We start from the raw sequence: 10,392 nt of genomic DNA on the forward strand, positions 1-10,392 counted from the left end.
GGAATAGCTGGTGGATTAAGGCGGGGTAATGTGCTTCATGGGCAGTAGGGCAGCGTTTGTTCGGTGTTCGTGATCGCTGTTAATCATGCGATAGCCTCCGTTGATGGGATTTCAAAGGGTCGAGGGTATGTGTTCGGGTCGGGTCGGTTCGGGTCGGGTTGGATTGAGGGACGGTTAACAGTCTTGTGGAATGTGGTGAATGTAGGTCCCCTGACAATGGGCTGTTGAATGCACCGTCGGATGCGATGCAACAATGCAAATGCTGGGCTCAAACGGTATGGATTGAAAATATGTGTTTCAGTCAGGCAGCCGTGTGGTCCTCCATCAGACCTGCATCTAAAAATGGATTGGACAAGGTCCTCTCTCACGGGTTGGACTGCTCGGCAACTAATGTTGGTTGGGGGCATGAGAGGTATATGACGCCAATTGTTGACTGTAATCAAGGCAGAGCTGAGAGCTGAGAGCTAAGCTCGGGGGGTTACTGCGTGCACGGATCAGGGTGAAAATAGTTGAGAACAAAAGTGAGTGACATCTAGAGGAAATACCCGGCTTTCAGCGTTGTAAACTGCTCTTTGGAAGGATATGAGTTGTCCCCAATCAGTTAATACTCATATGATTTCCGCAAACTTCTCTAGTCATTCCTTTGGGTGTTTCTACAAACCTCCTCTATCAAACCTCCGAGCTAGGAAGTGACGAAGTGCGAGAGCGGGGCACAATCAACACTCAAGGGGGTGTGCATCAAGTAACGAGGAATTCTTGGCGCTTTCTCCAACAAATACGTCATTGACAGATCCGAGAAGCTCTTTAAGCTCCAGGTACTGCAAATCGATCGATTCCATGTTGATTGATGCAATAGTGACAATTAAACCCTGCTTGTGACGATGCTGATAATCTGATATAGAGCTGTTCTACAAGTTTCAAATACCTCTGCCAGATTCTGTGTAACTTTAGATATTGCCCCTCCAAATACCCCTCCCTCTGCCTGAGAGAGCATTGTCAGCTGAAAGTTCAACTTATGTGGGAAGAATCTACCCATTTTCGCTTCGTCTAATACCCTCCTACGTCGTCAGCCAGCCAGAAGTGCTTGAGAACCCCATTCAAAAATGTTGCGAAGCACGCGAGCTCTGTGGACAGGCTCCGCGAGAGCAATCGCCCCCCAGAGAGCTGCTCTTGCTCCGTTACGGCAGCTTTCACTTCGAACCGCAAACATTACAATCTCTACCAATTCCAGACTGCCTAGCAAAGCTCTATCATTGTGCGTGAGACCGATTGTTCGCCGGTCGCAATATGCAACCAAGACCCCCGGCCACATCCAAGCAGGCTCCGATCCGCAGGAGGAAAAGAAATTTGGTGAACAGAAGCTGGAATCGCATCCAGAAGCAGTTTCAACTGAATCTAGCGTTCGACATGCCTGGGAGCCCAACACAAAACAGCCAGAGCCGGAGATGAAAGACGGACTTGTTCATGACTTAGTGAGTGGTTCAACAAGAGCCCCGTACCAATGGCTTCCAAGTCACTGACACTGTTCTTTACATTTAGAATCTTGTCAAGGAAACATTTGCCCTGTCAACCGTTCCCAAGGAATCCTACTTCCTCGGTCTCGCGGGCACTCTACCCTATCTGGCAACCTCCGCTAGTACCGTCTACCTGTCCTGGGCAATCAACCACGAGTGGCCGACGACCTCGTCTTTCCTAAACAGTATCCTCATAAGCAATGAGTCGGCACGATATTGGCTAGGCGTGGTGGAGCCCATTCAGCTCGGATATGGAGCCGTCATCATCAGTTTCCTGGGCGCAATCCACTGGGGTTTAGAATATGCCGAGAAGAAGCCTAGTCTGGACCGCACTCGGTTTCGCTACGGCATTGGAGTCCTGGCGTCTGTGGTGGCCTGGCCCACCATGTTCATGCCCTGGCAATACGCCCTGACGTCGCAGTTCGCCGCCTTCGTGGGACTCTACTTCGCCGACGCGCGCGCCTCGACCAAGGGATGGGCTCCGTACTGGTACAGCAGCTACCGCTTCGTACTGACGGCCATCGTCGGTGTGTCCATTATGATCAGCTTGATCGGGCGTGCAAAAGCGGGTGATGCTGCGCCAGAACTGGCCCAGGCATCTAAGTTCCATCAGCATGTGCAAGGCGAGGAGCCGTACACGGAGAAGTGGCAGAAGGCTGAACATGAGGAGATTGCGAAGAATAAGAAGGCTGCCGAGGAGGCCGAAAAGAAGAAGAAAGCAGAGGATGAAGAGAAGAAAAAGGGTAAGAACAACGGTAAGGGTGAGACGAGTGAAAAGAAGGGCGAGAAGGATGACGGTGAGAAGCCGGATAAGAAGAAAGACGATGATAATGTTGAGAAGAAGGATGAGAAGAAGGATGAGAAGAAGGATGAGAAGAAGGATGAGAAGAAGGATGAGAAGAAGGATGTGAAGAATGACGAGAAGAAGGACGAGAAGAAGGACGAGAAGAAGGATGAGAAGAAGGGTGAGAAGAAGGATAAGAAGAAGGGTGAGGATAAAGGTGAGAAGCAAAATGAGAATGAGGCTGAGAAGGAGGATGAAGGAAAAGACAAGGGTGGTGATGATGGTAGCAAAAAGCAGCATGAGAAGGATGAGAGAAAGGACGGACAGAAGAAAGACGAGTGAATAGACGGCGGGAATAAATGAAGGGTATAATCACAATTCCCTTTAACATTTGGAAGAGATGATCGCATGTCCTTCAGGCCGTAAGGTTATAATTCAGGGACCACATCTTGGCGTTTAGGTAGGTCTTATATGTTTATTCTTCAAATAATTAATTCCTACATCAACTCATATCTTAGCTGAGCCTGTCGTCGTATAACACTGGTGGCCGGTATGAACTCGACACATACAGTTCACTTTGGTATCTTTGCAACTTCCGTCCTTGATCACTGCCTTCCGTAACCCTACGGACATGCATCTTGACTTTGAGACGGCGAGGAGGACTGATCCTTTTCGTATCTCCCAAACCGCACACAAAGAAAACCTAATATAAGGTCGCTCCCATAGACGTTGCGCACTTTGCACAACATCTATCTCGAAAATTACCATCGGGAGACAAGCAGTTTCGTGATTTCCACACAGCCCATGCTATGTACATACCATTTTATATCCCCGAATATCAGCATAATCAAACTGTCTGAAACCCCGCCCAATGCAAAACACCAGCAGCTATCTGTTCAAAGTCATCTCCTCCAACCACTCCCTGATCTTTTCCAGTGCAAAAGCATCATGACTCGTCTCCGAAGTATCATAATCCGCCATACTCCCTTCAATCCACTTCTCATTCCCCCGACTAGTCCCCAACTTCTCCCCAACCGGCATTGCAGATCCAAAATCAATCAATACCGGCATCCCATTCGCATTGACCATGATATTCGTCGGATTCAGGTCATTATGCGCCCAGCCGAGGGAGTGCAGATGATTGACTGCCGACCCGAGCGCTTCCATGAACGGTTCCTTTAGAACGGGGCCGATGTTGTTTTTGAGATGGTCGTTCAGGTCGTACGGATGCCGGTTGAAAATTAGACCTGTAATATGGCCACGACGGACGCGGCAACCGTGGAAGCGGATGATGTTGGGATGCGTGTGTTGCGAGAGGAATTGCATGGTTTTGGCTTCTTGAAGTAGCTGGGCTGAGATGAGGTGCAGGACATTGTGGTCTCGGAAGACGCTGTACATTTCCACGTCTGGCCGTTTGATGTAGATATCGGCAGGCAAATTTTCTGGAGCTTGAGTGAGCTGTACGTCGCAAGTCGGCCATCCTGGGTACAGGATCTCGTCGGGTAGGGGGCTGAGTGCAGCTGTGAGTTGTTCGAGAGTGATGTCGACTTGGGGGATAGTCAGCTGCCCGTAGTAGACGGCGTCGTCGTCGTCGTCCAAGACAGCGAACATGGTATACCAGAAGCCACCAGTCTCCCGGTCGGTCTTCTCTGACATCCTGGCTACTTCATCCCAGCTAGTCACTTGTGGCGCCATATTTTGAAGTAGTCCGGAAAACTAAGCATTAAGTATCGAGCAAGTCGAAAGGGCCAATGTTAAGGTCAGTCAACGATGGACTTACAATCATGATTATTAGTTTTACCTACAAGAAAGCGCCTGGAGTTCAATTTTCGCCGTCATACCGCCAATCCAGCCTTGCCCCTGATAGGTACGATGATCTGAAGTTAAGACCCCGCTCCGCTATGTTGTACCAATATCTCGCACCCCTCACTTATTTTGCAATGTGGATGGTTATTGCCACGAACTTCACGGGTGGAAAATCACACCATGCCAGAAGACGGGGAATCTCGGACTCAGGCTTTCTTGCAATTCTCGGAGTGTTTTATCAATTGGTCTAGAACCTCAAATATGCTACCACATGGAGAAACTCACCGCGCACTGGGTATAATGAATTCCCGAGCTCCTTTACCCAAGTCTTTCTGTAGTGTGGCGTATGTATGTCCCGTACACTCGAGCTCAGCCCCAGAATGTTTTGTCCATACATACCACGTTCCCGGTTCCCAAGCCTTCCGGTATCATAGCTCATCTCATCAGTTTCACTCATTCAATCCCAACGCCTTCCCGCTGGGTTTCTCAAGCCCTTCTTTCAGTCCTCATAATCGGCAAAATGGGACCCGAGTCATCACTTTGATCCGGGAAGGGCTCGTAGTACTCCTCGCGTATACTATCCCAAGATTGCATATCTCGCAACTGAATGCCAGGATCTTCCCCTAATTCTGTCCGCATATTTCCCATATATGGACGTTCCACCCTGTTTCTGGAGCCGAAGTCCTTGTTGTGCCTCGATAACGGCGGTAGCGGCAAGGGTTTCATGTGTTCGCTCTTGATGTAATGGCTCCTCCTCGTGATATCGCTTATCGCATCTTCGTTTGACAAGTCGGGTTCTTGTGTCTGCGGTGGGAAGGCAGAATCTTTTCTCCCTGGTCTCCAGAAGCTGCGTCCACTTTTTGATTTACTGGTGCGGGTGCGCCACTTCTTGGGTATGAAGGTCTCTTGCATGCTCTTCCTGCATCCTGCCGTAGTGCCGAATATGATGAACAGTGCGATACCAGCTGTAGTTCCCGGTAGGAACAGAAAGAATGTTACTTTTGCCCGGTCGACGGTCAAATCGGGTTCCGCCAGCTGGGTGTCTTTTTTGTTGTTGTTTACAGATTGGAGTTGGAATAGGGTGTTCGTGACCTCGAAGATGCTACGATTAGGTTAGTGGGTTCCGAATAGGGGCAGCATAAACTGAAGCGTACGCAAGCATGACAAACGCAATCGTAAAGCGAACCATCAACCAACGATCGTAGAGTCCATTGGGTCTTTTCCTCGGTCTTTTGCGGCCCGTGGTTGTGGTCGTCCCCGAGTGGGAAGTACCACTAATGACAGTACTGCTCTGAAGATTCCCGCTTCGCATCGTACCCATCTCCTCGCTGAGGGCACTGTCGCTATTCTGAGGGGGCGTCCAGCGAGTGAAACTCTTTCGGGATTGGACGTATCGACATGAGATGGCGATCATGGTCGAACTACCAATCGCTAGACTGATCATGACTAGGGGGTTCGGTCAGAACCACGCGTGAGTAGGAGACATGACTGCGGCTTACGTGGAAGATCAGCAATCAGGATGAATGCCACGAAGACATGTTGTATTGCGGGTATTCGAAGGAGCAATATGGTGATCAGGGGCAATACCACGGCCACGGCCTTCCCACCTGTATTGACATTGCGCCAAATCCGTCTCATCCTCGAGTTGGCGCCTAGTCCGTATACCGATTGTGCCAGTTCCCCAGCCCTGGATGTCATATTAGATCGTGGTCTTACCGCATTACGGTCAAGGGCTTGACCTACCAAAACATGACGAGCATCGCTTGCACGCTGTAAGAGTAGTACTCTTTTGATTTATGTTAGCCCTTTGCCGCTATATCATGATGTTAAGCCACGTACGTATGTAGTAAAGGACCAAATCAAGCCCGAATGATCCATTGGCGATAGCAAGCTCCGGGTTTTCTAAGAACGTCGTCTTCCGCATGAACTGCTCCGTGATGACATCTCGATAAAATATGATGTCGTGTATCTGCTGGGTAATCGACGCCGTAGTGCTCAATATCGCAAACGCCGAAACCATGGCGATATCTGAGAAGATAGCTGTGTGTAAGCACTGCGTTTCTGTACACTACCAAGGGCCATCTTACATGACCATCCCTCCTGGTGAACCCAAGTCAGCCACAGCAGTAGGCTGCTACATGTCCAACTGACGGAGGCGTATATGAGAGCCAGGGCCGCCGCCCCCTCGGCGCCCACAGGAAGTTGATGAACCATGCTTCTTCAGTGGTCACCTTTCGCTTCCAACAGCGGGCGAGAGCAAGCTCTCAGGTGCCAATGATGAGAATAAGTGGTACACAGACTGCAAGGGCGAAAAGAACCGAACTTGTCAAAGCTAGGACCAAGGGGCCAGTCCAGGTTTACATATTGCGCCCTTGCACCATGCCGCAGGAGATAGCCGGGAAACCCGGGGGTTGTTTTCAGATCAGATGTAAAACAGACAACTGTGGCAGAAGGTCATCGTCACATTGAGCGTCCAGGCTTGGGCAGGCTTGGGCAGGCTTGGGCAGGCTTGGGCGAAACGTACCTGGCTCGGATCCTCCCCAGCAAGGTGAGAAGTGATAGGGGTTTTAGATGATAACAGGAACGGTTCATAAGTATGCGGGAGTTCCACCTCGTGGGGATTTCAATTGGCTGCATGCCAAGAGTCTCGGCCGAGATTCCCTAGTTCGAATCTCATACATCAGCTAGGAACCGGAATAGGACCCGCTCAAACACCAAGCTCCAACTCTGCCCCAACCCCTCCAGCCTCTAGGGTTATCCATTGCAACGGCGACGGGCCGAATACTTTATGCTTTCCACGAATTATGCTCTTGGTTCTAGGGAAACGTGGTAGTGGGCTTTGGGGTTTCAGTGACAATATCGGCAGGGTTAGATACTGCAGTTGTACCTGGAGGTCCGAGAATGGCAGCCGTCATATCTTACATCCCGTCATAGGTCACAGAGTCTGAATTCGTATCACGCCTGTTACCTTTGAATTGAGAAAGTTGGCCGTGGTAGTGATCACAGATCCGGTGGACAGGATCACGCCGAGCATCCGCTTCTGACAAGACGATCGTAAGGGAATGCCTGGACAGACTGAACACCCTGGTGGGATCGGAACAATAAAATAAGGATGGAATGAGTTTTCGCAGCAGATGCATTCTAAAATTCGTAAACTGCAGCCATTCAGCGAGACCAGGAGCTATCCTTGCTGCCCGTGGCCGAGACATGAGCTCCATTGGGCAAGTGCCGCCGGACCTATTCATCCTTTGAGGTCGCGCATGCAGACGAGACGATTTCAAGAAGGGACAGGGCCTTGCCTTGCTCTGCATCGGACGGAAAGTACCGACATGGCCTTCTTGTCCGAGGGGTTGCATTCTGGAGACATTAGAGAGCTCATGCAGAGAAGGAGAAGCGACAATCGACGTCACTGGATTCGTCCACAAATCGGCGTGTTCCAAATAGAGGTAGAGACATTTGCCAAGTGGACACTGATGAACATGAATACCACGTTGAAAGGCACTGCGACTTGTAAGTTCTGGGCCCTGAAAAGCAAGGGATTTTGCTAGCAGTGGGTTGAGTCACGGTCTGAACATTTCGCAATCCGGGGTGTGGATCGGACCCATTGTTATTTGCGGGCAGGCAAGGCGCGATCTGGCGGAGCAATCTAGAGGCGGGCAGCGGAAACGGAGAAAATAGTTTCATTGCCAAGGTGTTTCGTGTCCCACAAGAAAGTCTCAATTGAAAAGTAATAATAGTAAAACGTACCCTCCATAAGAACCCATAGAGAGACGCAAGAGTCTCGGTGAAGCTGGATACTCTATTTTTCAGGCAAATTTTCCTACAGTTAGCTGTGAGGCCAGCCACGATGGTGCTAAATGAGTATAGTCGCGCAGTTATATCATCACCACACATTGTGGTGTCTTGATATGGCGGCCTTTATTGTAACTAGTTTCCTGCAACTTGGTATCGCCTTTGTGCACCAGTAGCAGGTTTGTTCGATGCCACCTCGCTTGGGTTCTGGCCGACAGAGTGGATTTGTCTAGATCGCTTAGTACAGGTTCAGGTAAAAGAGAGAACGAAAAAAGGACTGAACCTTATCGAGCTGCTTCTTTCGATTCCCTATGCAGGTGCCTCGATCTGAAGTGGGGAACGTCGCAGGCAATAGCGTGTTTACTGCCGGAGTCCGACGACACCAGGGGTGGTCGGACAGGCATGGCCGCCGAAGTTTCACCGCACATACAAATCATCATAGTCAACACAGCCATAGCTAGTTATAACAGGTTGTTGTTGTTGTATTACTATAATCTGGCCGTTTTTGTATGTTAAACCCATTTATTATCTTAGTTTTATCCTAAGTAACTATTCCTTTCCGCTTCGCTATACTGTTAGCTATAATCGTAATACAAGCCTTCTGAATGGCATTAGATCGTACAAAGAGCTTGTTCGGGTCCGGATTAGTAACTTTCTTAGGTTTACTTAAGTAATACGCGTCTAGTAAGGACTATATGTAGTCGTTTTGGTTTATAAGAAAAGCGGTTGATAGGTATTTATCGCTATAATAGACGGTTGTATTTGTTAGATCTATACTATTGAAAACCGGCTGGATCATACTAATACGACACCTTATTGAAGCTATGGCTATGTTTGATATAATGATTTGTGTCAGATATTGACTTAGGGACAGGGTTGTTGGACCTTGCTTTTCCGTTTTCGGATGATTTATGCAATGAGTATGCTGCTCAAGGATATAAAAGGACCTGAACTATCTAAGTGACATTCACTAAGAACAGCGGCAAGCAGAGAAGGAACGAGAGGTCGTTTTCTTTGCCTCTTGAGGCTCCAATTATTTCATGACGATTCAAGTCTGTCGAGGCTTTATTCTGTTGTCGACCTGTTGAGGTGATTCTGTTCAAGGACCGGTTGAAGCTTAGTCGATTATTTGTAAATGCCGAGGCACTTTGGCTGATCTAATCAGAGCGACAAGGCCCTTGATCTTTCATTCCGTTGCCCGCCCTGATAGCAAATCTCGTTGAGGATCTTGTTGTCCGTCTCCATCTTCATCACCTTTCACCTGCGGGCATTACTGCCCGTTGTCGATATTCATGTATCTTGCTGTGTGACCTTGCTACGACTTTAATGCGAATGTGCGGTGACTGTGATGTGACCTTGATGCGATTACGCGGTGATTGTGATGTGACCTTGATCGGACTTTGCGGTGACTGTGCGGTGACTGTGATGTGACCTTGGGTTGATCGGTCCAATTGGTTGTTGTTGTGTGCTCTGCAGCAGCAAGTGGCTGGTAATCTTAGCCCCACACCAATGGTTAATCACGTGACCCCTTACATCTGACAATCTGTATATGTGGTGGAACTTCGGCAGGAAACACTCTGTAGCTCAGACTTGGTTACCCATTGTTAGGTTTCTCATTCCTTCCGTACTGCAGAACACGCGGCTGCCAAGGCCTGCAAGATAAAGTCCCTTTAACACGAATCTCGCAGTAGCTGGCCAACCTTTCAGTAAAGGATATACATCAGCCAAATAGCGTCACTCGTTAGCGGATGACTACGACATACTTTTCGTAACAGCGCACAAATTTTATATGGTACAGAAGATATCAGATCGGGATGACTGTTGAGCTTACTGTAGTGGGTTTTGTCCTGAGCTCCCTCGTTCTCAACCTCGATTACTACCAACTTAACGCCGTTCAATCTCGTATAATAACGAGACTGGTCGGCAAACTGACTATAGTAGACAAAGCTGGATATCTTCTGTGGCTCTTATTATCACTCAAGACCGGCAAACCTCCATTTTCGACATCTTGATGTTTCTATTTGTCTCAGTGCTGGAAGCAAGTTGTCAGGGTACGGCTAGGCCGAAGGCAATAGTACAGAGTGATGGGGAGTAACGGGCGTCCCTCCTACGTAGCACCGGGTGGTCACTGGCGGTCTCAGGTAGGGGTGCCCACGGTGCTGCATTGATCTCTGCTCCTTCCCTATCCTACTTCGAGATGGTCCTTATATAGATAGCTAGGCCGCCGCTTGGACCCGGCATAACAGCAGGGTCGGCGATGCCAAGGATCTTGACTCTCGTCATCCCAAAGCTTCACATAGATTGTAATCATGACTCGGGAGTCTTTTGTCCGAAACACCCCTCCGGCGCCCCACCGGTGTCTTGCGTTCAGTGTCCTGACACCCACTGGTGCCTATGGCATTCTGTTCTCTGACACAAGTGCAAATCACTGGATCTCCGCGGTGGATAACCGGGGGCCGTCTTTGTAGCAGTATATTGCTTGGCTTTACGATTTAC

At 49.2% G+C, this 10,392-nt stretch overlaps 3 protein-coding genes across 3 annotated transcripts; 1 reads left to right on the forward strand and 2 right to left on the reverse strand.

Moving 5' to 3' along the window:
- The first annotated feature begins 820 nt into the window (after positions 1-820).
- On the forward strand, positions 821-2,810 carry BCR38DRAFT_447433 (uncharacterized protein). The gene is made up of 3 exons (XM_040861149.1): positions 821-1,472; positions 1,540-2,463; positions 2,524-2,810. Exons 1-3 carry the CDS (start codon positions 1,104-1,106, stop codon positions 2,638-2,640), a joined length of 1,410 nt encoding a protein of 469 aa, XP_040711400.1. The 5' UTR covers positions 821-1,103; the 3' UTR covers positions 2,641-2,810.
- Positions 2,811-3,186: 376 nt separating this feature from the next.
- Positions 3,187-4,084, reverse strand: BCR38DRAFT_413340 (kinase-like domain-containing protein; the record flags this gene model as incomplete). The annotated part of the gene is made up of 2 exons (XM_040858825.1): positions 3,187-4,014; positions 4,079-4,084. The coding sequence occupies 2 exons, from the start codon at positions 4,082-4,084 to the stop codon at positions 3,187-3,189; spliced, it is 834 nt and encodes a 277-aa protein (XP_040711401.1).
- Positions 4,085-4,590: 506 nt separating this feature from the next.
- BCR38DRAFT_352843 (uncharacterized protein) lies at positions 4,591-6,318 on the reverse strand (the record flags this gene model as incomplete). The annotated part of the gene is made up of 6 exons (XM_040856735.1): positions 4,591-5,206; positions 5,259-5,550; positions 5,604-5,791; positions 5,848-5,890; positions 5,944-6,132; positions 6,192-6,318. 6 exons carry the CDS (start codon positions 6,316-6,318, stop codon positions 4,591-4,593), a joined length of 1,455 nt encoding a protein of 484 aa, XP_040711402.1.
- Between the last annotated feature and the right edge of the window lie 4,074 nt (positions 6,319-10,392).

The sequence above is a fragment of the Pseudomassariella vexata genome (assembly GCF_002105095.1).
Source record: "Pseudomassariella vexata strain CBS 129021 chromosome Unknown BCR38scaffold_16, whole genome shotgun sequence".
Classification (NCBI taxonomy): domain Eukaryota; kingdom Fungi; phylum Ascomycota; class Sordariomycetes; order Amphisphaeriales; family Pseudomassariaceae; genus Pseudomassariella; species Pseudomassariella vexata.